This window comes from Rissa tridactyla, chromosome 13 (genome assembly GCF_028500815.1).
Source record: "Rissa tridactyla isolate bRisTri1 chromosome 13, bRisTri1.patW.cur.20221130, whole genome shotgun sequence".
Classification (NCBI taxonomy): Eukaryota; Metazoa; Chordata; class Aves; order Charadriiformes; family Laridae; genus Rissa; species Rissa tridactyla.
Window position 1 is genome coordinate 2360335 of NC_071478.1, and position 27914 is coordinate 2388248.

The 27914-nt window shown below is 42.9% G+C and overlaps 1 protein-coding gene across 1 annotated transcript; it reads left to right on the forward strand.

The window, feature by feature from the left end:
• The first annotated feature begins 1070 nt into the window (after positions 1–1070).
• On the forward strand, positions 1071–27888 carry PITPNB (phosphatidylinositol transfer protein beta). Its single transcript, XM_054219634.1, has 12 exons — positions 1071–1162; positions 4026–4056; positions 4957–5102; positions 5512–5603; positions 6187–6194; positions 6892–6966; positions 8141–8224; positions 17337–17414; positions 21090–21204; positions 21740–21858; positions 24993–25077; positions 26321–27888. The coding sequence occupies exons 1-11, from the start codon at positions 1143–1145 to the stop codon at positions 25038–25040; spliced, it is 816 nt and encodes a 271-aa protein (XP_054075609.1). The 5' UTR covers positions 1071–1142; the 3' UTR covers positions 25041–25077; positions 26321–27888.
• Positions 27889–27914: the final 26 nt, after the last annotated feature.

Consider the following 27914-nt stretch of genomic DNA (forward strand, 5'->3'; position numbering starts at 1 on the left):
ACAGCGAAAGTCTCTCCCTTTGTGGAGGCACTAGCGCTAGTTATTGATTTATTGCATTTTTATTTCTGTGGCAAAACAGGGGCAGTCCAGAGGTAAAGATACAGCAATCTGCAAGAAAATAATTTTGGCTGAAACACACTGCATAAGGAAATTTTAGCTTCCCCCCGAAGAAGAGAGCTCTGGTGGCATTATTGGCAGGAGGAGAGCGATAGTGTCAGGTCAGTGATGGTGCTAAAATAGAGGGGTGCGCATGGCACCATGTGTGAGCAGCGTGCGGGGACAGGGGGTGTGGGGTACGGCACCGTCACCTGGGCCCCCTCTTCTCCAGGATTTCTGCTGGGGGCAAAAAAACCCCAATAACGAATAAACATTTCAGCCCCATGCTGGGCTGCTTCGCTAGGAGCGATTCCCCTTGGACAGCGGTTCCTGTCAGCAAGTAGAGTCAACTTGGACAAAACAGCAAACGCAATTACACTTTATTGCAAGAAATTAGGAAAACAAGTATTTTTAGCACCAAGTATTTAACGAAATACTTATTTTTATGAGACATCTTTCAGCCTTGGCCGGGGCCGTGCACAGCGGCTTTCCCCGCTGCTGTCAAATGCCAACTTCATTAAGCGTGACCAAAACGCGATCTTAATTACCAGCGTCATTGTTTTCTGGGGCCGCAGGAGGTTTAAGCGCTTTCCCAGCGGCGCGGCGCCTCCTTAGGCCGCTCCAGCCCGTACACCGGCAGTGCGCAGCCGCCACGGCCCCGTTCCCCCGCTTCCCCGCGGCGGGGGCGCCCGGCCGGCCCCACGTCCCGCTGCTCCGAGTGAGGGTTCCCCTCTCCCCGCCGGCGGCGGGCACCGACCCGTCCCGCAGGGGTTGCGGCACCGGGCCCGGCCCGGCCGCTCCGCGGCACCGGGAGGGAGGCGGGCTGGCGGCGCGCCCTGATTGGCTGCCCAGGGGTGAGGTGGGGCGCTCGCGGGAGCAGCGTGACCTCGGATTGGTGGCGGCCCGCACGGGCGCGTCGGCGTGCGCGGGGACGCACGGCGCGACGGGATTGGGCGAGCCGGCCGGCGGGGGCGGGGCCTCCCCCGGAAGCGCGCAGTGCAGCATGGGCAGGCGGCGCCTGCGCAGTGCTGGCCTGCGAGGGGAAGATGGTGCTCATCAAGGAATTGTGAGTCGGGGGCGGCGGCGGCGGCGGCGGCGGCGGCGGCGGCGGCGGCGGCCGGGTGGGGGGCGGCGCGGACGCGGCGCACGCACCGGTGTGGTGGCCGCCTGTCGTGCTGCTGTGTGCCGGGCCCGGACGCCGCCGGTGTGGGGCAGGGCCCGCCCCGGCCCGCGCCCCGCTGGGCCTCCCCTGGCAGCGCGCGGGCCGCCGCCTCGGCCCAGCTGCGGGGCCGCGCCGCTTTGGCCGCTCCTTTCTTGCTGGCGGGGCCTCAAGGGACCGCGGTGTCCGACGGTCGAGTGGGGGTGGTGGTCGTGCCCCGGGACGCCGCATCCATCCGGGACGGCCCGGGACGCTGCTGCCGCCGCCGCTTCCCCGCCGCGGGGCTCACGGAGCGGCTGGGCGCGGGGCCGGGAGCGCTGCCGGCCCGGGGCGCGGGTCTGCTTTGTGCTTCTCTGCCGTTTCCGTGCGCTGGTGGTTCCGTGTCCCCTGACAAAGCCTTTAGTAGCTGCTTGGCACCACGCAACTGTAACATCGACTTCACACACACCACCACCACCACCACCACCACCACCCCCCGAGTGTGTGCGTGCAGTCGGGGTGATCCTGGCTCTAATCCCTGCCCCGGAGCAAGTGAGTTGTGTCCCCACACAACGAGTTTCTCAAACTCATTCCTTCGGGGCTAATGTTTTACCAAGGCGGCGGTGTTGATGTGTCCCTGTAATGCTGGCAGGCTTTGTGGTATCTCGTGTGCTTTTGAATGAGCACCCCGTCCTGCTTAGAAAGGAACTCGAGTGGCAGTGGTGACAGTCCTGGAGCGCATCGCTCTGTAGTTATCAGTTACGGTACTGGGAGCTGCACGTCGCTGGGTAGATCTTTCCCTTAAGGTCTTCTGCCAGCAAACCACCATCTGGTTTGTTCCTCCCTCCCACCCCTATGGTTTTAAATTACCTGAAAGTCTAGTAATAGATAATCTCTACTGTGATGGTAAAGGTGATGTGTAGGTTCAAAATAATAGATCACAGCAAACATGTTTGTTAGTTTCCAAACAGTGTTCTAAGGAGGCTTCAAAGATTTACCTAAACTTCAGAGAGTAGGTGCAAGCTGACAGGACTGAGGTACCAGTGCTGTATCTGGCAGCGTGGCACACAGAACCAAGTTTCGCGCTCTTGCATTTTGGCAAGAGCTTACACCAGTCCTTGTAGGAGAAACTATCTCTCTTTCTTGCCTTTCCTACAAGGCAACGGTGGGCTGTGTCCTTATTTCTAAGTTCTCACCAGATTTCTTTGCTCCTTAGCTCTTTTGAGTTATCGCATTGTTTGTCTGTCATCATTCTTTAAGTTCATAATAACCTGCTCCTTACAATTTTTTCCTTTTAATTTCTCACCTTTCCAGGTACCTGTACATTTGCTGTGTTTTCCTGATTATACTCCTGTTTTACACATTGTCCCATTAAAGACTAAAGCTGAACTTGCCCAAAAGTGTCTTATGCTGCCTTGCAGGCCACAAAGTGTCCTCTCTAGGTATTGAGTCAGCATCTGCTAATGCCAAGACAAGTCTTCTGTCTCTATTGGTCTTGCTAGCCAACTTTAAAAACAGTGTAAGGATTTTTTTATCAGGTAAAATGGGATACCATAGGGCTCCTTATGAGAATTTTATTTTGATTGCCATTTGTCCATTCTGTGTTTGGATGCGAGCTCTGCTTTCAGCCTGATACTTGCCAACATTTGAGGCTGATTATGTTTTTCAAAGTTTCTCTCTGAAGGTTTCACAGTTTAAACTATTTCAGTGAGGCACGTAGTAGACTAAAATAGAAAAATCTTTATCTGGTAAGGGATAACGAAGAAGTTGCATGGAAATTGCAAGACTGAATCTGATCCGCAGGGATGAGCATTTCTGTCTTCTCAAGGTTGCCGCGTTTTCTGCCGTGCAGGGGGGTGTAAGGCACTCAAGCTGCTGGAGTCATTTTCATAGTAGTACCTAAACAAAACCATCAAACTCACTGTTCACAAAGTGTGGACGCAGCAGGGGGTGGCAAGAGTTGAATCAGTGAACTATAACTTACCTCCTTTCTAGAACAGTGAACAGGCTTAATTTATGTTTGTGCTTTCAGGGTGATTGTGCCGCATTGAATATTAACGGCCATAACGTTGTCGGTAAAGAAGGTGACATCACTTAAAAGCCCAAGGAACAATGCAGTTGTTCTGTGATGTTGTTTTGCGACAATAATGATTTGCATTGTCTTTGTCCATTTTATTATGTAAGGTGAAACTGGAAAATACTGTCTGTGCAGTGTACTGTTGCTGTGAAAAATCAGCTTCTGCATCCCCTGTTGTTGCTGTTAACTGTACAGCTTATTGTATTAGAACTGAACTGTTTGCCTAAAACACACTTGCTTCTGCCACCTAAACAGGATATGAGCTGTGGTTGCTTTTTAAATGATTCATAACTGCTGTAATTACCAAAATTCATTTTTAGTCTGTGAGGGCCTGTGCATTTGTACTTTCAAGTTGTACAGACGGGACTGCTTACTGTGTAACACAAGAAAGAAGTTCATGCCTTTAAACAAATTCAGCACACTACAAAGTTATGGCAGAGCTGGACGTAGATCCTAGATTTCCTGGCTCTTCTGTTCAGCTTCTGACGTTCTTAACCCCTATTTTCCCATTTTGTAACGTATCTGTCATTGAATTTTACTTGGGTTTCTTGCATTATATCCGTGCGGTCTTACTGCCACAGAGCATTTCTAAAAAGAAAACTTGAATTAACTCATTTTGACCCTTCTTGAATGTCTTTGTTACAGTTTACGCCTGTTGTCTGCAGGTGAAGCCTAATTATTGTTTTTATTGAATTTGCTCTTTTCCTCTTTCAGCCGAGTGGTTTTACCTTGCTCAGTGCAAGAGGTACGTCCTCATCCTACCTGCTTTTGTTTTGGGGTGATGGGTGGGAAGATGTTAGCATCTTAGTTAAATCTGCCTGGCCTGGCTCCAGATGTTGCCTGTGCTGTGTGCCCACCTGGCTGCCACGCAGAAGTTTCCACATGTGTAAGCCAGCAGCCGAGCAGAGTTAACCTCTTGCAGATCCGTGAATTTCAGAGGAGGTAAATGTCTGCAGGCAAAGAACCTGTCATTGTTTCTGAGCCACTCCGCGGCTTACAAGCAAGAAAAGAAAGTTGTGCAATTCTGCACTAGAGCAGAATTTTCCTGCTGACTAAGGCGTTAAGTGGCTCCAGGACTTTTCCTAAAGGGAAAGGTGGGAATCATCTTCCAAGATCTGAAGCCAGCAATTTAAATGGCACTGAGATACATTTAAATGAAAGTCACTGTAAGGTGTCTGAGGACACTTCCGAGGGAAAATGTTACGCTTCTCTCTTCTACAGTTTGCGTTTTATGGGTCCTGTGAGGGCAGTATCTAATTCGTTAAAAGGATGAATTTGGGCGGCTCAGGGCTGGCAATCAGTAATTTCAAAATCTGTAAACTAAAAATTCTATTTCTTTTATACAATTAAGGAAAACTTTACTTTTAGGATGAGAAAAATGAAGAAAAACATATTTGCTGTGCCATATGCAATACCAAAGTGTTGCATTAATGAGCAGCAAGCTGATTATATATGCTTGGCAACTACAGATACATTTTGCCATCAGATTGTCATATTTTACTAAGTACTTTTATATGGAGTGTTCTACTTTCCCGATAATTTTGTTTGTACTAACAATTTTTCACTGGAAATAGCTAAATTTTTTTATGCATTAAAAGTTTTGGCTAACTTTAATATTGAAATTTTTCTTCTTTTCACTTTTCAGTATCAAGTTGGGCAACTTTATTCTGTGGCAGAAGCTAGCAAAAATGAAACAGGAGGTGGTGAAGGAATTCAAGTCTTAAAAAACGAGCCTTATGAAAAGGATGGTGAGAAGGGACAATATACTCACAAAATCTATCATTTAAAGAGGTGAGAAGAACATTGATACAGGTTACAGGCTTGCTTGCTGATGAGCACACAGTTTTGTTAGAGAGTTGGAGGTGAGAGCTCATGGGCAGCGCTCTCCCTCAACAGTTGCCTCTGCTGTTCTTGAAGAGAAAACAAAACACAGCTTTCATCCTGATCATAGTGTCTCCAAAATTATTTCTAGCTCGCTCTTAATTTGTCTTATTATTACCTTCCCCATTTTTTTTTCTTAATTATTTTGTGACCAGTAACACTGTTGGAGTTCCTGCATATTTAACCGTGGATGATTCGTACATCATAAGCTTTAAAGTGCTTAGGCAGAATGTGCCTTTCTTGTTAGAGTGGATGAAATGAATGAGGAATTTCAACTGGGATAAATTTAAAAAATGTTGTCAATGTTTGTTTTTCACAGTAAAGTTCCTGGGTTTGTAAGGATGTTTGCTCCAGAAGGCTCCCTGGTCTTCCACGAGAAGGCTTGGAACGCATATCCCTACTGTAGAACAAGTAGGTCTCCCGTTGCGTGTTTTGCTGTCAGTGCTCAGTTGAGGAATGGTTGTAAATTGTTTAGGAAAAGGGGCTGCCATCAAGTGGAAAAAATACATTTCAAGTTTTAATGTTGCATTTGTGAGATCCCTTCTGAAAAGGAGAGTTTCTGAAGAGCAACCTCAATGGGGCAGTTTAGTGGGTCCTACGGAGTCTTAGCGTCCAGTGTCCCTAGGATGAGACTGAAGAGGTGATTCTCTTAAGGTCTAGAAGAAAGCCTGTTTGAAAAGAATTTAATTCTTCATAGTCTGTTAGAATAAGGTGACTGCTTTATTTTAATGCTTCTAATTGCATACGTTTGTAGAGTAGGCTCTGTTTCTTTTGTGTCTCTGTTGAATAGTTTGAGGTATCTTTTAACGAACTTCTAAGGTTAAGACTGGCAAGTCAAAGTCTGCTGCACTCTGGTTGCACACAAATCCTGTTAGACTAATTTTGAATGTTTCTTATACTGTGAAGCTATCGTTATTTGTGAGACTTTTCAGAAACGATTGTATCTAATAACACTTTGTGTTTCCTTTTCATTGTGTGTGTTTCCAATGACCAGTTGTGACGGTGAGTATTTGAATTACTATCAGTCCTATGTTGGGTTTTTTGAAATACGTTTTGTCAGTTATTACCGCTACAATTGACTCGGACTCTAGCAAGCAAGCTCCAGCCTTTTACATAAGCCTTGCCAGGGTAGCTGGCATAGAGCTCCTTGTTACTTTATTTGTCTGGACTTGGCTATAATTAGAAAGAAGTGTAATTTGTCAGAGAAATGCTTTAATTTTTTACATCTTCTTTTGTGCCTTTACTTACCATTGTAGCTGCATAATGTCTGTTCTGGTAAGACATGAGGCTAAAAAAGAAAAAAAAAAAAAAAAGCCAAATCAGAGGTTTCTCCACTCTTGAATGCGGGAAAAGCAATGAAATAAAATCAGTCCCTGACTGTCTGAAATCCCATTTCCGTAAAGTGAAATCCTGCCTCAGTTAAAATGGGTTAACTGAGAATCTAAATGGATCATCAGAGGTGGGGGTTTGGGTTTTTTGTTTTTTATTTAAGATGTGTGAGAAAGAAATCATTAAGAAGGGTTTAGATGCTAGTTATTTCATTGTACCTATTTCTGTGTGTAGTTAGGGGGCTCTTTTATAACTTATATGTAATATGTTGTTAGTCAAGGCTTAGTAGTGACTTGATATAAACATAATTTATCCAAACTTTAAGCAGAGGTGTAATCAGACTCATGCTTTTTGATTTTTGTACTTACAGAATGAATACATGAAAGATGACTTCTTCATAAAAATTGAGACCTGGCATAAACCAGACTTGGGGACATCAGAGAACGTGAGTTGGGATTTGGATACCAAGCACTAGTAATATTTTCAACACATAGTCATCCAGATAAAGTATTCTGTGCCTGGGAATGGTGGATAATTAGTGCATAAAGTCAAAGCTCTACTAGTAAGTAATATAAAACAAAAAAAGCATTATTCAGATCCTTCTAAGGTGGTCAAGCTGTCTAACCAAACGAGATGCAAGAACAAGAACAGGTTTTTCTTTTTTATGTTGATGTCAATGCGGATGCTTGACTCTCACTCAACTATTTAAGCAAATTTTCAGTAAGTTCTTTTTGATTTCATGTTCTTTTACCTTAGTGCTGCTTAGACTGACAAGTTTGTTTGAAAACAGGTTTCATGAGGCTATTGGAGCTTATCTTTGTGCGCTTCTGTAGAGTTCTGTATTGAAGCTGCTTCTGTAAATTTTCCAGGCTGGCGATACTCTCGTTTTCCTCCCAAGACAGTTGATTTGGTTCACAGGTCTCTTCAGGAGGTTTTTTTTATCTATACTGACAAACATATGTATAAACCATCCACAAAGGAATAGTTGTCAGTGTATTTTCAGCGCGTGCATGGGCTGTAGCACTGGATGTGCTGCAGAGGAGAGTTGTTTCTTGGGCAGCTCTGCTTGCCATAAGTGTAAGTTCAGGTATGGCCAACAGAGTGCGGGTGTGAAGCTGATCGCATCGTCAGACCTTTATATACCTTCATGCCACACACACTCCATCTGGTCCGTATTAAAGGCAGCCCTATGATTTAGGGAACCTACTAGATGTAGTCAAGTTATTGAAACCTGCCATATCCGCACTTCAGGATTTGTGCGGTTTCTTTCTTTATCAAAGAGCTCTTGCAGGTTACTGCATGGGTAATGTTTCTAATTAGAGGTTGATTTCATTAGCAGTGGTGAATGTGACAGAAGAATACAGCTTAATTTTAAACCCAGGTTTCCTGAATGCACAAGAACTGAAGATTTTGTGCTGGTTTAAAATTGGTTAGTGAGTGAATTAAAATGTAACTGGAGATTATTCCCTTTTAGAAAGGCAGAGGAAGAAAGGATGGGCTTTGAGAACACTGTCTTTATGAAGTCCAGAAAAAAATCCACGGCACGCATACATACTGCATACAGTGCCCCACTGTGTAAGATGACAGCATGGAAATCATTCCTTTTTCTCTTTCTGCAGGTGCACAATTTAGATCCAAACACATGGAAGAGTGTTGAAGTCGTTCATATTGACATTGCGGATAGAACTCAAGTAGAACCAGGAGTAAGTAAATGCTCTGCTGTTGGGATATGGATGTAGCATGCGGCTAATTCCATTGATGTTTGGTGTTAATTGTGAATAAATTAAAATGGTATGGATGTTACCCAATAGATAAATGAAAATCATCTTGAATAGAATCATTAATTCTAAAGTTGCACACTTAGTAAATGCATTTACAACATCAGTCTATTGAATTTGTCTCTAGTTGCACAACTAAGACATGAAGGGCAACAGACTTTTGGCACAGGTGTAGTTTTTACTTTTAATTGTAGATAATTGTTTTGGTCAAGCAAGCATTTAGGTGCTCCTCTTGAAGCGTGAGACCAAGTGCAGGAATCTATCCCTGCTGTCCTGCACGACAGAGCACAGTGTCTCCACCAAGCTACTCCTGTGCTCCTGCTGCTATTCTTGGTTACAAATTGTTGTTATTAGTAAGAGCACGTGGTTACTCAGTGAATTTGTATGAATGGGTATAAATTTGGAAGGAGAGTGTGGGTTTGGAAGGGTTACGTGGAGTGCGTTAGCTTGCTTACGCATACGATGGAAGAAGACAGCTAAAAGAAGTAGCGAGTGTGGCAAAGTTAAGTGCTGGGCGCACACGCTTTCAGCTTGCCTTTTCAATAGCACTTTGCGCAGAAAAGACAGTGAATATGATTGTGTCAATTCCACTGAAATAAATACATGAAGGGATGTCTAGTGAAGATTTATCTGCCACGTTGAGATTTTGCTGACAGGACAACACTTAATACTTGTAATGGTTCCCATTCTTTTCCCACCTATTGTCAATTTTTTGTTAACCAGCTCATAGTCATGTGTTTGGGTTGGAAGGGACCTTAAAGATCATCCTGTCCCACCCCCCTGCCCTGGGCAGGGACACCTCCCACCAGCCCAGGTTGCTCCAAGCCCCGTCCAACCTGGCCTTGAACCCCTCCAGGGATGGGGCAGCCACAGCTTCTCTGGGCAACCTGGGCCAGGGGCCCCCCACCCTCAGAGTGAAAAATTTCTTCCTGAGATCCAATCTAAATCTGCCCTCTCTCAGTTTAAAGGTGTTGCCTCTTGTCCTGTCACTATAGACCTTGATAAAAAGTCTTTCTCCATTTTTCTTATAAGCCCTCTTTATATATAGAAAGGCTGCAGTGAGGTCCCCCCGGAGCCTTCTCTTCTCCAGGCTGAACCCCCCCCAGCTCTCTCAGCCTGTCCCACAGCAGAGGGGCTCCAGCCCTCCCAGCATCTCCGGGGCCTCTTCTGGCCCCGCTCCAACAGCTCCGTGTCCTTCTGCTGTTGGTGCCCCAGAGCTGGAGGCAGCACCACAGGGGGGTCTCACAGAGCGGAGCAGAGGGGCAGGATCCCCCCCTCGCCCTGCTGCCCATGCTGCTGGGGATGCAGCCCAGGGGGCGGGGGGTTTCTGGGCTGCCAGCACATGTTGCTGGCTCATGTCCAATTTTTTATAGTGTGTATGATTGATCTGAATAAGAAGGCAGGATATGTTGATTTTAGATGCTGATTTATGCAATTTTAGAGGACAGCTTCACCGTACTTACTTATGGGCCTGTCTTACTTGTTACTACTGCTGTTGCTTTCTACACGTCTATCTACTGGGGCTGTTGTCTGGTTCGTTCAGTTGTAACAGCTGGACTGTTCGATGTGTAAGCATTTAGTTTTGGATAGTAGGAAAATAGCATACACTAATATTGATACTTACCACTTTGTGTTTACACAATGCATTTGATTGTCTTTGTTTTGTGCAAGGAGGTGTTCTTTATACTATTTGTTATTTTCTGAAAATAAATACTTGGATATCCTGCACTGTGGGGAGAGGACTCCTTTGCAGGAAAGTATAGAAAGAAGGGGAAAGGTTTCTGCTTATAATTTTCCATTTGTGTTATCAGTGTAGGTGTATAACCTGCACTGGTGCTTAACTGGTGTTTAACAGATGATCTGTGGGTTTACATGTGTGAAAATACTTTGTTTGGAGAACCTCCGTGGAAACCAAATAAAACATGTCTTGCCTATTTTAATGCAGCGAGGAATCGTTTTGCTGCCCCTTGTTCTTTCAGACATTCCATATGACCTTAGAGCAGAGCTGGCAGGAAGATGTATGTTGTGCATTCCCTATTCCATGCCTGGAATTGTGGCAGGCCACTACAATGCTGTCATCTGTCAGAGTGCTTGCTTGATCACAGTATGTGTAAACAAAGGGTTGTGCTTATTACTGTGTGTTGAACTTCGGTATTTATTCTGTTTGAAGTACTCTTAGTGAACAGCACGGCTTTGCTGTGTGCCCTCTTGCACTCCTGGATCCCATGGGCTGCCTTTGGTGTCGCCCGTCTCCTTTGTACCGAAGGCTGGCAGATGATGGTGTGCTACAAGTTACCGTTTTGGCTCAGGACAAAGATCCATCTGACCCAGTGTCCTGGTAGTGGCCAGTAGCAGATACTTGTAGAATGATAAGAAACTTGGGGAAGTGTAGAATACTGGAAGCTGAGGGGTGCCTCTCTCTGAAAGATCAGTCTGGATTTAAAGGACTTCCAGAGCCAGTGGTTCTCTCTGGCCTGCTGTGTTTATTAGCCACTGGCATGCCCATGAGCACATCTAATCCATTTTTGAACCCATTTATACTTTTGACCTTTATGGCATCATGAATTCTGTAGAGTGTTTATCTTTAAGTCCATCCTCATGTGGAAGGCATTTTATATGTGGAAGCCCTTGGAACTGTTTTCAGTACATTATCCTCTTTTTTTTTTTTTCTTTTGTGTATCTGACCTACAGAGTATCAAAACTGTGAGTGCAGAGTGGTTTAATTCACAGTTGTAAGTCTTTTCTGCTGTTTCTACATTCTCTTTCTTTTTGTAGTAACTTCTAACACCATTTGCTTTTTTAGCAAATATTTTGAGCAAATATTTTCAAATTCAAACTCACAGTATAGCCCAGCATTGTGTAGGAATACCTGGAACTAATTTTCACCATGGGATTCAAATCTTCATTTCATTTCCCAGAAATTCAGTTTTGCAAAGTCCTGACTTTATATTAAACAAACTGACCTTGTACTCAAACTTCCATGCAAACGTTGATAACTGGGAGTTATCTGTAGGCTGGGGCCCTTTCCGCTCCACTCATTTGCTCCCTTAGCAGAAATTAGCAGAAATTCTCTGCGATCCACACTTGCAGTCTCTTCTGTTAGGAAAATTTGCAGTTTCTGGCCTCTGTTTTCTCTGTCTTTACTGCTTATGACTCCATGAGAAAGATTTTTCCATTTATGCTAATATCTTTATGAAGTTTAGGTAATGGAACTTTAGGAATTTATTTTTTTGGAGGTTCAGCTACATCACAGTAACAGAATTGCCCTGATCTATGTGATTGCTTTTTGCCTTCAGGGAAGGAGCTGCTTTTGGAAAGTAAATGTCCCCTCTGAAAGCAGTAGCTGTTTTCCATGTGTTCTGTTTGTCCAGAGGTTCGTTTCCTGCAGTTCTGTTGTCTTTGATGGGCGATGTTAGAGCAGGCACTAGTTCACTCTGTCAGGTAGTTTCTGAAATCATGTGCGTTGTTGCCTTTTAAAGTAAAGTTTTGTTTGTACATTTATTTTCTCATCTTAGTTTTGCCTGGAAAAGCAACCCAAATGTACCATCTTGGATAAAAGTATGACTGAAAGAATGGAACTACATTTATAAGATCCAGCAATTTTGATAGAAGTTTTCAAATATTCAAAAATGCAGTGAATGAACCATGTCCAACCCGTTGTAGTGTGGCAGTTACTCTAGTTTCAGCACCGCAATCAGCATAAATATAAAAATAGTAAATTTCTTCAAGATACTAATGGCATGCATATGCTAACTCATGCTCATTTAAGTATGTATAAAAATAATTTGGCTCACATCTGTGGCTTGCTTTAGATATAAATTTAACCCTGCCCTCTCTTAATCATCTCCAGCATACAATCCATGTAGCCTTATATGATTTGTATATAAAAATCACTTCCCAGGAGAGTAAAACTTTTTAAAGAGTAAGCAGAAGTGAACACTCAATTAACATCAGAAGAGGCTACATTTTTGGAAACAATTTGTAAGAAAGTAGAGTGGAGTGCAAACAAAGAAATTGAAATCAGGTTTGTAGCTATTTTTGTGCAATAAAGAAATTAAAAGTCATCTTCTAGGTCGTACTGGAGCTTCGTTATATTACTTGAAACAAAGTTCTAGAAATACAGTCAAATTAATTAATGCACGCATTAAGTACTAGAGATACAGGCTTTCTGTGCTGTGCAGTAACTACAATCCTGTGTTCTACAGTTAGAATACAAATAATGGAATATAGGAAATGCTCTTCTTTGGTAGTCTGTAAAAGAGCGTTAAAAGATTCTTGAGTAAAAGAGCTGTTTTTCCGATGGTTGGATCCCTCACATTTTGGACTTAATTTATCATATGACAGGCATCTAAAAAGTCTGTATTAATAGTCCAGAAGCTCAGTATCATCGTGCGTTTTATTGGTAACACCCCCTGAAAGTGCCGCTATGGACGTGTCCCTGGTCACCAGGGCTCTTTGAGGTGCCCATGTCCAGAGACATGCGGAAAACAGACTGACTGCTACAGACCTGACTTTTTTTGGTTTGTCTGAACGCCTGAGTTTGACTAGATGAACGTTCAACCTCCAGCAGCACTTCTTTAGAATAAAGATGCGAAGGATTAAGTGTTTGCCCAGGTGACTCTTAGGTGGCCCTGTTACTTTCTCCCATCTTCAGCCTGCTTATAGAAATGGCCTTTCTTCCTATTGGGATGACGTTTACTCGTGTAGAAAATACTTGTACATACTTGGAGTTGTGCTTAATTCCTTCAGAAGTGCCTGCGGCTTGCTGGTTTATGTACGTATCTTAAACTGCCCATCCCATGGAACAACCGATGTTGTATAAATAGAACTTATTTCTAGCTTACTAGTGTTTTCCTCCCCTCTTTCTGTTTTCCAACCCCTAACTAAGGCTTTTTTCATATTGTCCTGGGTGCTTATAAATCTTCGTATTTTCCAGACGGTCTTACACGACCTTTAACTTCTAGTTCGTAGCACAACACAGTGTATGTCTGTGCTAGTTTAACAAGGCTGATTTCATTTTTTGTTTGAAACTTGGTGTTCTTTCAAAGGTGATTTCAGGGAATAGTTCACCTGAACGCTGTCCTGTAGCTGCAGGACTCTTCAGGAGATGGGAATGACTGTAAGGTGTTTGTTATTAAAAGCCATTTAGCTGGACCTATCCAAAATACGTGGATGCTTTACTTGGCTGTGAGTTAAGTGCACAGGGGTGCTGGTGATTGTTTCAGTTACGAGACTCGGGAATCACGCGGTGAGCTGGGGATATGACATACTTTGATCATCTTGATTTTGATGTTTTACTGTGCTGCGAATTGAGTATCCACAGACACTTTATATCCACAGAGCTACGGACCTGGTTGGAGAAAAGCGCTAGTATGCATTTTCTTCCACACTCAGCTTTGTGCGTGTTTTCTCCTAAATAACACACAGCATGTATGTTCTCCTGTTTAAAAAACTAATGCAATATTGCGTTGAAAAGGCAGAAATTGTGTTCACCTGCCTAGTTAGTCTTATGCCACTCTGTGTTCAGGAAGCTTTTTGCATGAATTTGCAGATAAGACATCAGACTCATATCATTTTTATGTTAGGTTCGGAAAGTTTTCTTAAAACCATTCTGTCCTGTATATACGCTTTCAAGTTTTATACTACTTGGGCGAGTGAACTATGAGCTATCAGCAGAGCTGTTATTACTTTTAGCAGGTCTTATAAATGAGAAGGAGAATTGTAAAAGAGCACCTGGATTCTGTGTTTGTTGCCATTATTACTTTATTGTATGTGGTTCACAGTCTCTCTAAATAATTCTTTATAATAGTTTGTTGCATTCCTGCATATTATATTGAGATTTTGAGCTGAAACTGCCTATGAAACGATATTTGTATATTTCTTTGAAATGTTTTTTAGCTCCTCTATATTGTTATGCTGCTGCATAATCATGTTTTGCCTGTCTAGCTTTCAAGAGGGCTTCAGGGTTTTTTAGCTGTAATATTTGTTCCAGCAGCCGCCTGTTTTTCTTCCTAAGAAGGACTTGTTGCTGTCAGGAGTTAAGCTCTTGCTGCAGAGATATTTTCCTTAAACTCTGCAAAGAACTGTTGTTTATTTGTACTTTGGCTCTGGTCCAGTCTTTTTCCTTGCATGTTGGTAGGGTTTGTGGATTGAGAAGAGTTCCTACAATGCTCTCTTGTCCATCTAGACGTTCATCTAGACAGCGGGTGTTTTTTACTGTCCTTAACAGGGCTTGGTTTAACTGAGTCCTGAACGGTCTTGGGTCAAAGCTCTGTATGTGGGCTCTAGCATAGAAAACTTCTCCATGACTTATCTGTTTTTCCTTGAATTTTTGTTTTCACTCCTGCATTTTACTTGTAGGTAATTTTTTTTTTTTCCCAGTTTTTCCAGCTGTGCTTTTATGTGGGTGCTTAAATGCAAGAGCAGAGTTGCTTTTTACCGATGTCCCTGTGCAGTGAGAGGTAGGATGGCAGGTGACATCCTGTCGCATCGACCTGGGTGTCTCTATGGAATCCAGTCAACTGATTCCACAGCGTAAAACAGACAGAACAAAGTTGCATGTGTAGGGGAGTTCAAATGCCAAATAAAGATTGCATATGTAAGCAAAGTTCTTACCTTCGCAAGTTTCCTCATCATCGTGTATTTGAAAATTTGCTTCCTACAGTGCGTTTCTACAAGCTCGTGTGGTATATGGCAGAACATACAGGTATGACGTACTTGTGGTATGAGATACCACAGGTTTTGTTAGTGAATGTGGTTTTTAATATTAAAGTTCTGGAGGATTTTGGATAAACAGTCTGTTACTTGGAAATAGTGATGCTTGTTGTTATTTTTGCTTTGTTTCTTTTTTATTTTATTTTTTCAGGAACGAGGTTGCAATGCAAATGTAGAAATCACCAAGTATATTTCACTTTAGTCTTGTGGCAAGACCATTTGTACTTCTCCATTACATTGATTGTGGCAGCTGTCTTCTGGTGGAGAAAAAGCCTTGCTTTCTGAAGTTTGTTTAGCTTTCTTCAAGCAAGGGTGCGGACTTCTTAAGTTTTGGATTTTTTTAATTAATATTTTATGTAGATTTCACGTTGTAGTACTTACAACGGAAAATAGATCAGTTAAATTTCTATATTTATAAGCATGCTTGGAGCTATTTTATTGCAGATTTTTGACAGTGCCTTATGGCAACTTGTAATGAGTTGAGGCGTTTCATCTTTAGTGCGTGTTGAACCCCGTCTATCTTGCTAGTGCCGTGAGGCATCTATTAGTCCCGTGTAAGCTTCTCGGAGTATGTTGACTCTTCCTGTCTGTTCCAGTTGCTTGGATACTACAGGACTGTAAAGAGCGATGGCAATTACTTTGACAACAAGTTTAGACTGAAGAGGTTTTGGTCTTTGAAGGTGTTTTTGTCCTAGGTCTTACAAGCCAGCACCAAGGTACAGTCTAGTTACAGGTAATGTCACCTAGTCAAAATATGTGCACTTCATAACCTTATGCAGAGTGATTCATCCAGTCTCCTGTGGAATTTTCTCACTGGCATTGACGTTTTCAGACTGGACCAGAACAGTGTGCTTTTTCCAGTAGCGATCAACGCAGGGTGCGAAGGAAAGTGAAAACCTCCACTCTGATGCTCACTCCCTGCGCTTCCTGAGTGGAACAGCCGTAGGAAGGGCCAATTAGGCAGCAATTACGTTCAGTGTTGTCTAATCGGAACCAGAAGGCATGACAAATAATATAAACATAACAATTATGATACAGAAATAGTAAATAGATGTATATAACTATATAACTATATATCTGCTTTCTATCTCTTTACACATTGTGGTGCCTCTGCATGTTATTGCAGCCCAGATTGTTTCGTGGGTCAGAAAATTGTTCACAATAGTCTAATTCCCCGTACTGCCTTTCCTAAAGTATAGCATTGACTAATAAATTGTGTTTTATTCTCCTGTTTTAACAATACAGGTTGCACTTAATTTGAGAAGGTTGGCATTAAAACAAAGTGGTTGGTTTGCTGCATTCTCTGTATCGGGGCTTCCGTGGCAAACCCAGGGCTGATGAGCTCTGGTGTCTGGTGTAGCCTTTCTCTGTTGACAGTTACGTAGAGAAATCTCTGCAGAGTGTGCCGTTGTCAAGATAAGAGTCCAAATTACATCCTGCTCTTCATGAGGATGTGCTACTGTAGCTTTAGTAAGGAGTCAGAACCGCGGTTTATCTGTCCGTCTAGTGAACAGTTTGGCAAAAAATGTTTTAGGCCCCAGAAACGCGTCCCTGTTGCGGCAGTGGGTAGAATGGTGTTCTTGGGCTGATGTTGTGTAAACCTTACCTGTTCTCAGATACTGAAGTCAGAGTTTTTGACCCTTTCCTAATTTCCAAAGTAGCATCTTTATCAAATAATCATTTTCATACCCCTCGTCAGTAAAATTAGGTAACTCCCTAGTCAGAGGCATTTGTCATTTTCAAGTCTATTTATATTAGCTTTTTACCCCGCTGTGGTGAGCAGTGGTGTCTGGGGTGAAGCAGTGCCTCTCAGACTGCTGCCTGTGCCCTCTGCTTAGCCTGGGGATGGCTCACGGACTGAGATTGTGCCATTTCTAATTCTGCAAGTTAGCGCTCTTACATCTGCTTCCTTTCTGTTCTGCCTTCTCAGGAGTGGACGTACGTTACAGCTTGGAAAATGTTAGCACACAAGTTTCTATGGTATTGCTTTCTCATATTATTGCTTTCTCGTCCCCTCAAAAGTTTACAAGGCCAGTAGGATAGAGCTTACGTTGCGTAGTGTGCAGCACAAGAGAATTCTGACCGGGAAGGGAGCCCTGGCATGCAATCGTAGTATAAACAGCTGATGAGCTGCCCTGGTGACACGCAGTGAATGAGCGGCTGGGATGGAGTATTCAACACAAACTCAAGTCAGACTAACTCCACCCATCCTGCTCCACACCACTCCAGAGAATCAATTCGGTAGTCTTGAACAGAAGCTTAATGCAGTGCGATGTTGAATCTGGGGTTTTTTCTGACTCTCGTGGGTTTTTTTATATTACAGGACTACAAAGCTGATGAAGATCCTGCGTTATTCCAGTCGGTTAAGACGAAGCGAGGACCTCTGGGGCCAAACTGGAAGGTACTAAGAACTGCTGTTACAACCTTATGAAGTCTTTATCAACAAAAGAAAAATTCACAATTCATTAGAGACTAGCAGTGTTAGTCTTAAAACAGAGGGTAGAAATTCAGTAGTACTTGGGTTTTTTGTATTCAGTTAAAATTCCAAATGTGTTAATAAGCAAAGGTACTCTCTGCTACTTTTTTACTATCGCTACTAAAGCCATACAAAGCTTTGCAAATTAAATTGGATGAATATTATCCTTACTCAAGATTGACATCTGAATATGCACTATGGTGAATTCCATGGAAGTCATCAGCCTGCTGGGGTATAACTGTACATGACAAATAAGCGACCACCATGTCTGACAGAGCATTGTCCCCATTTCCCACTACGTACACTGTAGTATTTTTTTTGTAATATTTTACTACACTACATACATTGTAGTACACATTGTCCCCATTTCCCACTACCACACTCCTCCTCAGCTGGCCTGAGGTCATAACTCAAAGCAGCCCGACTTCGAGGACTTGAGGTGTCTCTTGTCTCACAGTGGACAGAGGCTGTCATTCCAGGGGACCATTCACTCCTCTGCTTCCCTATGTGCTGGTACAGGGGTTTTAATGCTGCCCGGCAATTAACCTAGGGGAAAAAATAGGGAACCAGGTTTTTGTGAAAGGATGGGAAACAGTATGGCAATACAGGGAGCCGTAATACGACCGTGGGCTACTATAGCTGATGCTTCACTGCCATTAAGCTGCATTACCAGAAGAAAAGCTTGCAAAGCCACCTCTCGGGTGCTCCACATACTTCATTTTGTCTTAAAGAGAGCTGAGGGTGCAGTCAATGTATACCACTGACGTAACTGGTGCTGCTATAGCTGTTCCTAATGTCGTCTTTGCAACATGATGAAAGTCCATCTTGGGACAGTCATTGTACAGACAGAAAAATAATGTGAAATTTCATCTGAACACCAGAAAACGCTTGTTTACTATGAGGGTGGCCAAACACTGGAACAGGTTGCCCAGAGAGGTTGTGGAGTTCTCTATCCACGGAGATACTCAAAGCCTGACTGGACGCAGTGCTGGCAACCAGCTGTAGGTGACCCTTCTTGAGCAGGGCTCCTGCACCCGCTGATCAGAGAAGGGCCCTTCCAACCTCAGCAATGCGGTCATTCTGCGATCTGTGCATATCCGCAGTCCCGATTCTTCCCTTTGTGTGTCCAAAGACAGAAAATAGTTCTGCTTCAGAAAGTTTCTGAGCTTGTAAGTAGCTGGAGATTAGTAAGAGTTTCTAAGTGAATTATCAATTATTTTTTTCCTTGGGTTTTATATTTTTTTCATAGGTTTCTGCCATTGGCTGCTGTCAAAATACTGAGCCAGGTAGACCTTTGGTCTGACTCTCAGGTTTGTCCTGGGCCCAGGCATTTGCTGGAATCTCATGGAAAAATGAGTATATTGTGTGTTTTGAGATGACGATAAGGGGAGGCATGTATTCAAACTCCCATTATTGTAATATTCTTTCTACCTGGGCTAAGTATTCTTGCTAGCACGGCAAAATTGTCACAGTGATTATTTTTGTAAACTGTGCTGAAAATGTGCATCCTGCCGTCCCCTTCCTCCTCAGGAAGGAAGCAGGAGCCTGATGCAGGAATGGCCTTTTCGGGCCTGTGTGATCCAAAGAAAGTGGGGAGTTACAGTTTGGTTTTTTAAAAAAAACAGCTGTAAAATGAGGAGAAGAACTTTGAATGCCTGGAACTGGCGGCACTGAATTCGTATGTTCCCTTTAGTTCTGTCCTTTTACTAATGCCTGGACATAGACTTTGCTGTTTGAAACGCCAAAGAGCAGCAGCACTTTGTTTTTTGCTTGTGAATAGAATGTCAGTCTTCTGAGGATAATTGGTTTTCATTTAAGTGCTCTCTGGTGATGAGGATATGTGATAAAAATTCTGTGTTAAATAAATATGCATTATTTGCCAAGACTTTTATGTGTTAGATAAATCTCGCAGCAAATTTTTTCACTGTGCGCCTGACCAACAGGAGTTGTCCATTTCATGGTTAAAAGAAATCTAGCTTAAAGATGCTGTACAGTATTTCTACTTAGGAGTTTGTTGCAGCTGATACGAAGAATAAAAATCTGTGGACTTCTTACAGTAATTGCTTGTTATTCAAGACAAGCATACAGAGGTTTGGGGGTTTTTTTAAGCGACTATCAGCTTCCTTTTTGGCTTTTTTTTTCTTCCTTATTTTTTTCTTCCTCTTTTACAAGGCTTGGAGTAACCTAACATGCTTTGTTAAACTAAAAAGGTGATATGGTCTTTTGTATTACGTAAATTTGACTGCAGGAATGGTAGGAAAATCTCTGTATGGTGTTACAGGCACTTCAAAATTGTTTGGATGTAGGAACTGTAGGAACAATTCCAGAAAACTAGGAATTGTAGGAAATGGTGGTGGATGTCTCCTGAATTTCACAGAATCACAGAATCCCAGACTGGCAGGGGTTGGAAGGGACCTCTGGAGATCATCCCGTCCAACCCCCGGCCAGAGCAGGGTCACCCAGAGCAGGTGGCACAGGAACGCGTCCAGGCGGGTCTGGAATGTCTCCAGAGACGGAAACCCCCCCACCTCTCTGGGCAGCCTGTGCCAGGGCTCTGCCACCCTTCAGGGTAAAGAAGTTCCTCCTCGTGTTTAGGTGGAACTTCCTATCGTCAAGTTTGTGCCCGTTACCCCTTGTCCTGTTGCCGGGCACATTTCCCTCAGTTCATTCTTCTGGGGATTCTTCTGCTGCGTGAGGTCCTTGAGCTGGAGCTGCTTCCAAGCAGGCTTTGAAGTAGAGCTCGAGTTGGTTTGATGGCCACACGTTGCCATTGATGATAAAGACGTTCTCTCCCTATTTTTCCCATGGAAGCAGTCAGAAGGTCTGCAATTCATTATGGAAAAATAACTATTTAAATTATGCCCCACAACTAGAAATTTCTTAGAAAGCGTGTTCCTAGGAATACCTCTACACCCGGGTAAAGCCGTACCCTGCTGGCATTGCCGGCAGCAGGGGGAGGTGAGGGAGCGGCGAGGGGAGAGCGTGCTGGGGTCGGCACGGGCAGAGCGGAACTGCAGCGAGCTTCACGCCTTCCGGAGCGGCAAAGCGAGGGGTGGTTTGTTACCTGCTTTGGTAACGTGCTGCTTGTTATCTGAACCTCTTCTGGGCGCGTGTTTTCCAGCGTTGTACTGGCAACTCGGTACCACTCAGTTGTAACTGCCTTTGCGCAATAGACCCCACAGGAAAAACTACCGTGGTGCTGGTTATTGTCATCAGGCGTCATTGTCCTTTCAAAGCGTCGGAAAGTGTATTACAGCGGAAATCATGAAAATGAAATCCATGTTAAGACTAAGATTTATAGTGTATGTCTGCAGTGTGGATGGAATTGTCTCGCAGATTTAAAGTGATTGTTTGTTAATCCCTATTACCCTGTGTTCAGAGTACAGTGCTAAGTATTTACTAATACTTGAGTTCTAGGTGTTGTTATAATTCTTAATAATATTTATAATTATACTAATTTTAATGTGATGACTTTACAATAAATTAATAATATAATTTATAATTATAATACTTAGAATTATACTTTCTGATAAGTATAAGAAATTAATTTGACTTAATTAAATTAAAAAAAAAAAATTCCTGTCTCTTATCCATAAACAGAAAGAGCTAGCAACTGATGAAGAGTGTCCAAAAATGTGTGCTTACAAGTTGGTGACTATCAAATTTAAATGGTGGGGACTGCAGAACAAAGTCGAAAACTTTATACAAAAGGCAAGTGCTGCTTCCTTGCTGGGAGGTTGCCGGGGAGGGGGGCAGGTAGGGAGGCAGGTGGTTCTCTGGTGACGTGGGGTTTTTTGAGGAGAAACAGTGATGAAGCTTCCTGTTGCTTGCAGTCCGGCAATTTCTGTTCATTTCTTCAGCAAGTACAACCATTTGTGTCTTGATCTACCAGCAATGGTGTTTCACTGGTGGTGGCAGAATAACTTTTGAAGTACATTTGTTCTGTCTAGTGCTATCTTGGAGCTAGAACAGATTTTAAGAGGATCCTTCAGCATTTTAAAGTAACGTGAATTGCTGAACTTCCTTGAAACTTTTTTTTGATAGTGAAATTTGTTAATTTTTTTGCATGTTAAAACGTGAGAAATGAGATGACTTTAAATGGGAAAGTGAGAGGGCTGAACTTGTAGCAATGTGAAACAGCGTGCACCTGAAGGTTATCCCTTTTCAAGTTGAACAGCTGCAATCACTTGACCAACGTTTGGTAAAATGTAGGCCTATTATCTAATGTTTGTTTATCTTCTTAAAGCAAGAAAAAAGGATATTTACCAACTTTCATCGCCAGTTGTTCTGTTGGATTGACAAGTGGATTGATCTGACCATGGAAGACATTAGGAGAATGGAGGATGAAACCCAGAAGGAGCTGGAAGCGGTAAGAATGCTTTTTTTTTTTTTTTAAGGTTAGTATTTGTGTGCTATCTACCTGTAGATTTCTCTGTTCAGGAACTGACGAAAGTTATGTCGTGTCCATCCCCTTGTGTGTGTTTGGGCGGCTGCTGATGAACATTGCAGCCCCTTTAGCGCTTCTCCTGTGCAAACCCATGCTCTTCGAGCTGCTGCATACTGTGTTGGGTCAGGCTGGAAGTGGCTGTAAGGTAAATCCACTAAATCCCGGATGTCTGCCCTCACCACCTCTCTATTTATGGTGTCATACCTGTTGCACAAAGTCCCGTTCAGGGCCTTTTTACCACTTGTCAGTTACAAATTAGAGCCGTCATCTTGCTTTTCCATCATGTGTCTTGCTTTGTTTCGTTTCCAATCACCATTAGATCCGATTACTTTTTCTCTTCAAATGTATCTTCAAGCAAAATTCTGTGTGTCACATGACAGCTGTTCCACTCATCCCAGCTAGCACCCCAAAATGGAGAAATCTACTTGCAAAAAGGAAGTCAGTAAAATTCACGGGCTTCAGACAGGATCAATTTTCACGCTTTAGTGGCTGTGAGGACCAAATACATACAGCCTCATCTGTCTTTGGACGGATGTCTGGAAGGAAACTCACTCGTAGGGCACTTTCTCTACTCGTTCCTTGAAGAGGCAGAGGAACGTCACAGGCTAGGCAGGAAGCTGCCTTCTCTCGTGTCTTTCCAGAGCATGACTGACTTTTGGCATGAACTTTTCTCATTTTAAATCCTGCTGGTTTATTAAGTTCTTTGCAGTCTTTGGATTTGCAGTTGTTTCCTTCCCATTTTTCCCTTTATGCCCCAAACCCATTCAGCTCGTCACGTCCCTTCCCTTATCTTGGTTCTTTCAAGACACGGTGTGTCTTCGGCTATAACTTGCTCTTTTTTTGCATGGTTTAACTCGTTTCAGCTGCCAGACATCTTTAAACAGATTGCCTGGTGCTTTAAACCTACTGTTGACAGTGGCTCTGAAGTGCATCTTTTCTTTTAGTATCAAAACTATCTGTAGCTCCTCCATCTCACTTGTTACGCTCTCCGTGTTTGGACTTTATGAACCGCGAGGAGCCATCTTGCATTGCGTAGAGATGTTTTTCGGGTTTGGAAGAAGCGTTTCTTCACTGTTCTGTGTGTTAATAGGTAGATGTTCTGAGCTGGTAAAAACAAACTTTCCTTTCAAATAAGCGGAAAGGTTTGTCTGCCTTGGCAGCAGTTCCCAGAATGTGCTTTGGGAGAGAGTGATGTTCACTCACTCCTGCAAACACTGTGCTCTCTCATTGGTATCTGGATATTTTTTTATTATGGCAGGTGTTCTCTCGAATCACGTGCATTTCTTCTTTAGTTCTACTTTATGCCAGAGCCTATTCCTAGAGCCACCTATTCCTAGGTGTCCATGAAGGAGGCAGAGTAACCGCTTTCCTCTGACTTCTCTCAGAAGGGTTCTCTTTTCACACCCATAGTTCTTTACTTGGAATGAAACGGATTTCATCCAATTTCTCTGAGAAAGGGTGGTGGCAGTGTGAGGAGTGCGTACAAGGTGTGTATTGGAGACAGTAAGCAGCACTTGATGCATCTGTGTGCATGAGAGAATTTCCTTTTTGTGTCACTGTGGATGTCTGTCTTCTGGTAGAGAAAGTTCTGTTTCACATTTCTCACTGGTAAGTAACTTTTTAAAAATATTTTTTGCAAAATACTTGCTGCTTTTTAGTTCTTACTTTAACCAAAATCTGGATCACATGTTTCTGGGCATAACGTTTATCCTCATTCTGAAATATCAAATATATTTATTTATTACTTTCCGGTTTTGCAAAGCAGTGCAAATAGTTCATTTCACATAGCTTGTTGTGTAAGATGTAAGCATCAGGAACTTAAGTGTATTGTTGAAAAAGTCAGTTTTTCACCAGAGAAATGTATTGGTTACTTACACTAACACAGCTTTTCTATGTGTATTGTGAAATGTGAGAGGAGTGGGGACCTACTGTTAAAGTATTTTGTTTTTTCTTAACTGTTATAATAGGGGTATCTACAAACACCTATAAATGATGCAATTTCAAGGTTTTTGTGGTGAAGTGCATTATCGAAGAATAGCCTAAAGGCAAAAATATCACTGCCAAATAAAATAGGAATGCTAATTTTATCCCAAATAATTTGTTTCATATTCAACCACTTCATCCATTGTGCTAAACAGTAACTGTCACTGAATCCCAAGTACACCACAAATCGTTTGTTTTATGGCCAGGACCGCTGGGAAGTGAGCGCTTAGTGAGAAGGTGCTTAATATGACAAGAATGTCTTCATGCTTCCATCCCTGCAGAGAAGCAGTTGGCTTTTTTGACGGTGTTGCACTACGCAGTTCTATGATGCTTAAACCCCAACAAGTGCAGAAATCAAGCCCAGTGAGATTGGCAGCATCACATTTTCTTACACACACAGCTTTCTGTTGCTGTCCCTTTCTCATTAACACTCTTTCTTCTTTCTGCTTTGAACTAATCTTTCTCCTTGGATTCTGTGCACATTTCCGTTCTTTTGTTGGTCCTGTTCGTCATCTTAAGTCGATTTTTATAGTTTGAATCTCTGCTTTTGTTACTTTTTTTGTTACACTCTGAATCCTCATCAATGTTCTTCCAGAGTTTCTCTATCCCAGCCCATCCTCTTCTCACCGTTTATCTTTCACTTAGTGCCTTATGCGTCTGACTTCTGGAGGTGAGAAGCACCTTTGCTTCATTAAATACGTATCAGCTAATAGAGTGCATAGCAGAAAAGCCTCTGACCCTGCCAAAGCACTGTGACTGACCTGCCTCACGTCTTTGTGAGGGTAGAAATGCCACATGGGGTATTTTGAGCAGTGTGACTCCATGCTGAAGCATCATGGGCTGTTAAAAACTTAAGAAGCATCATTTACAGCTGCTGTACAGTTCCCAGGCTTCCTCACCAAAAAGAAATACCGTATACCCCGTCTCCAAAAAACCTCAGCTGTAGCTGAGGCTGGGTCTGGTCCTGGCCAGGGAAAAGCAGTCCTGGTCATGTAGATCGTTACTTCTCTCTTACTAACCAACAGCGCGATAGGTTCTTTATGTGGTAGCTCACAGTTTTATTTTACGTTTAGATGCGTAAGAAGGGTTCCGTTCGAGGCACTTTGGCTGCTGACGCCTAGAGGAGTTCTCTGTAGGTTCTGAGGCAAATCAAGCTGTGTAAGTCAACTGCTGGATGGAAAAGGAGAAAAGGGATTAATGTTCTGATGGATGGGAATTGCTGGCAGAAATCATCTACAATTACGGAGTAGTTTGGGTTGGAAGGGACCTTTACAGGCCATCTAGTCCAACCCCCTGCAGTAAGCCGGGACATCTTCAACAAGGTCAGGTTGCTCAGAGCCCCGTCCAACCTGACCTTGAACACCTCCAGGGATGGGGCATCTACCACCCCTCTGGGAAACCTGGGCCAGGGTTTCACCACCCTCATTGTAAAAAATTTCTTCCTGATATCTGGTCTAAATTTACCCTCTTTTAGTTTAAAAACCTTACCCCTTGTCCTGTTGCAACAGGTCCTCCTAAAAAGTTTGTTCCCATCTTTCTTATAAGCCCCCTGAAAGGCCACAGTAAGGTCTCCCTGGAGCCTTCTCTTCTCTGGGCTGAACAACCACAACTCTCCCAGCCTGGATGGACCTAAATCCGGATAACACTTCTGGGTCTTACCTCCCTCCTGTTTGATAACCTTGTGGTGATCAGTAGTTGGAGATGACCTTTGGTGTCCAGGGCACATAAGAGACCTCCGCAGACGGACACGGGCAGGCGCTCAGTCCGGTGGCAGAGTGCCTGAGGCGTTGGCCACCTAATCTGGTCCTTTGTGCTTACCTAGTACAGAAACCCAAAGTGGGTGACTCTGAACCTGCAAGTAGTCTTTTGGGCACAAATCAGAAAAGTTAGTGAGCGTCATTTTGCTACACGCTCAGTAGCAAAGTGACACGTGGACTCAGTCCACGTAATTTATAGGGGAACTGTGGACTCTCACCTTCAAGGCACGTTAAGTTCTTCAAATCCAGTTCCACACAGATATTTAAAAATACTAAATTGTGTTAAAACTGTTACTGCGGGAAACAGGTTGTCCAAGAGTTGCAAGCTTTGGAGTGTTTATGTCCAGTACGTTAATGGTGGTGTTTCCCGCCGTGACTGGTTTAACGCTGCAGGTGGGATCCCCAGCCAAAGCAGTCTTAAAATGCTGATGATGAGAGACGGGAGCTGCTGTCCGCCAGCGAGGACAGAGCCCAAATTAAGATTCCCTGCCAAGTCTTGCATTGCTTTGGTGCGATTTGCTCAGTCCTGGTCATGTTTTGACTGCCCTGCCCTGTTTCTCGTGGAGATTAATAAAACTGCCTGTTTGGAACTTAGCGTTTGAGGAAACTATTAATGCTTAATTGTGTATTTTCTTTCTCCACAGTTACGTTATCAAGGCCAAGTCAGAGGAACAAGTGCTGCCAATGATGAATGATGATGGATTTAACCGTCACATGCAGTGTTGATATACAAATGTGTGTGTGGATGCATGATTATTTGTATATAATTATATATACGCACATGCATACTGAAGGGGGTTGTTACAGTGTCTCCAGGGTACTATACCTGTCCTCAGCAACGATTCAAAGGAACCTGCTTTCATTCTGTATACCTGAAGCAAATAAAAATCAACTGAGTAGTGTCATTTAAAGGATGAATTAACTGCAGAATTATCCTAACTGGTATGTTTCATGAATGTCAATACTGGACCAATTTATTCCCTACTTGTTTTTTTTTTTTCCTCCTGTCTCGAGTCACTCTGCTATAACTTGCCCATATCTCATTTGTAAAGAAACAGATTCAAGTAAGTTAATTTCAGTTGTGTGTCTTCCCTATGTGATTATTTTTGGAATAGGAACAATGAATGTATTTATAGCTATTTATTTCTGGATTGTCATTATCCTATAGTCAAATCAGAAAAAAATTTCTATTAGTGGAAATTGGAAGACTTTTACTGTTGAATAAGTTTAACCCAAACTTTACCCATTCACTGATTTAAAAGAAAAAAACGTGTTTTATTGGACTTTTGTACATTGAAATGCTAATGGTTTTTCTTCATTAAAATTGGCAAGATTAAGGAAAAATGGCTTGTGACTTATAAAATGATTGCAACTTGAAATTTTCCAGAAGCTGGCTTTTTAGCCAAAGATACTGACAATACTTGTAGAATATTTCGAGTGTATCTCAGGCCGTGCAGTGGCAGTGGAGGGGGGTGACAGCCCTTCCCTAAAGTAATACTTCCATCAAGGAAATCGCTGTTTTCCAGAGTTTCACTTTGGAAGCTATGCAAACGGTCTTGATTTCACACACATTACGCAATGGAATATAATTGTGATTTTAGCTCTTTTCATGTTGAAAATACACTTTAAGAGAGATGTATACTTTCAGATATGATGAAAGTTTAAATTGTAGCATCTGACGTCTTTCTCCGATACTTATTAGGAGTAGACACATAGAAGAAAAGACGGTATAATAACGACCTCCTGTAGATAACTCTCAAATAGGGAAAATGTCTTCAGCATTTTTTAAGGAAATATTCAGAGCATATCATAGATATATATTATCAAAATCCTTGCTAGATCAGAAACAAATTATTTTAAAAGCACTACTTAGATAAAGTTCTATTAATGCCTGGTTTCCTCCCAGCATCCCCAGAAACCCTGGTGGCGCAGGCCTTGTTTTTAAGCTTCCATCTTCTTAATCTCACGTACCTCTAAGTATTTTGGAATCATTTTGGACCTACTTTACTGACAAAAGGAGTGATGTGATTCCCATTACGGGCAGTAACAGAATTTTCTGAAGCTTCCAGAGTGGGCCGGGTCTGCCACAGGACTCGTCCTGCTGCCAGCGCCGGGCACCGACGCCTCTGCCGGGGTGTGGGCGTTTGGCCCCCTCTCCTGTGTAATTGCACCCTCCTACCCTCTGTCCTGCAAAATTAATTTTTCTTTTTAATTTTTCTTTTCCTTTCTTGATTCGCA

Bases quoted from the DNA above. Each gene is read 5' to 3' on its own strand.
- PITPNB (XM_054219634.1), top strand. From the start codon at position 1,143: ATGGTGCTCATCAAGGAATT. The intron at 8,225-17,336 runs GTAAGTAAATGC...TTTATATTACAG, and splicing joins GAACTCAAGTAGAACCAGGA to GACTACAAAGCTGATGAAGA. The intron at 21,859-24,992 runs GTAAGAATGCTT...TTTTACGTTTAG, and splicing joins CCCAGAAGGAGCTGGAAGCG to ATGCGTAAGAAGGGTTCCGT.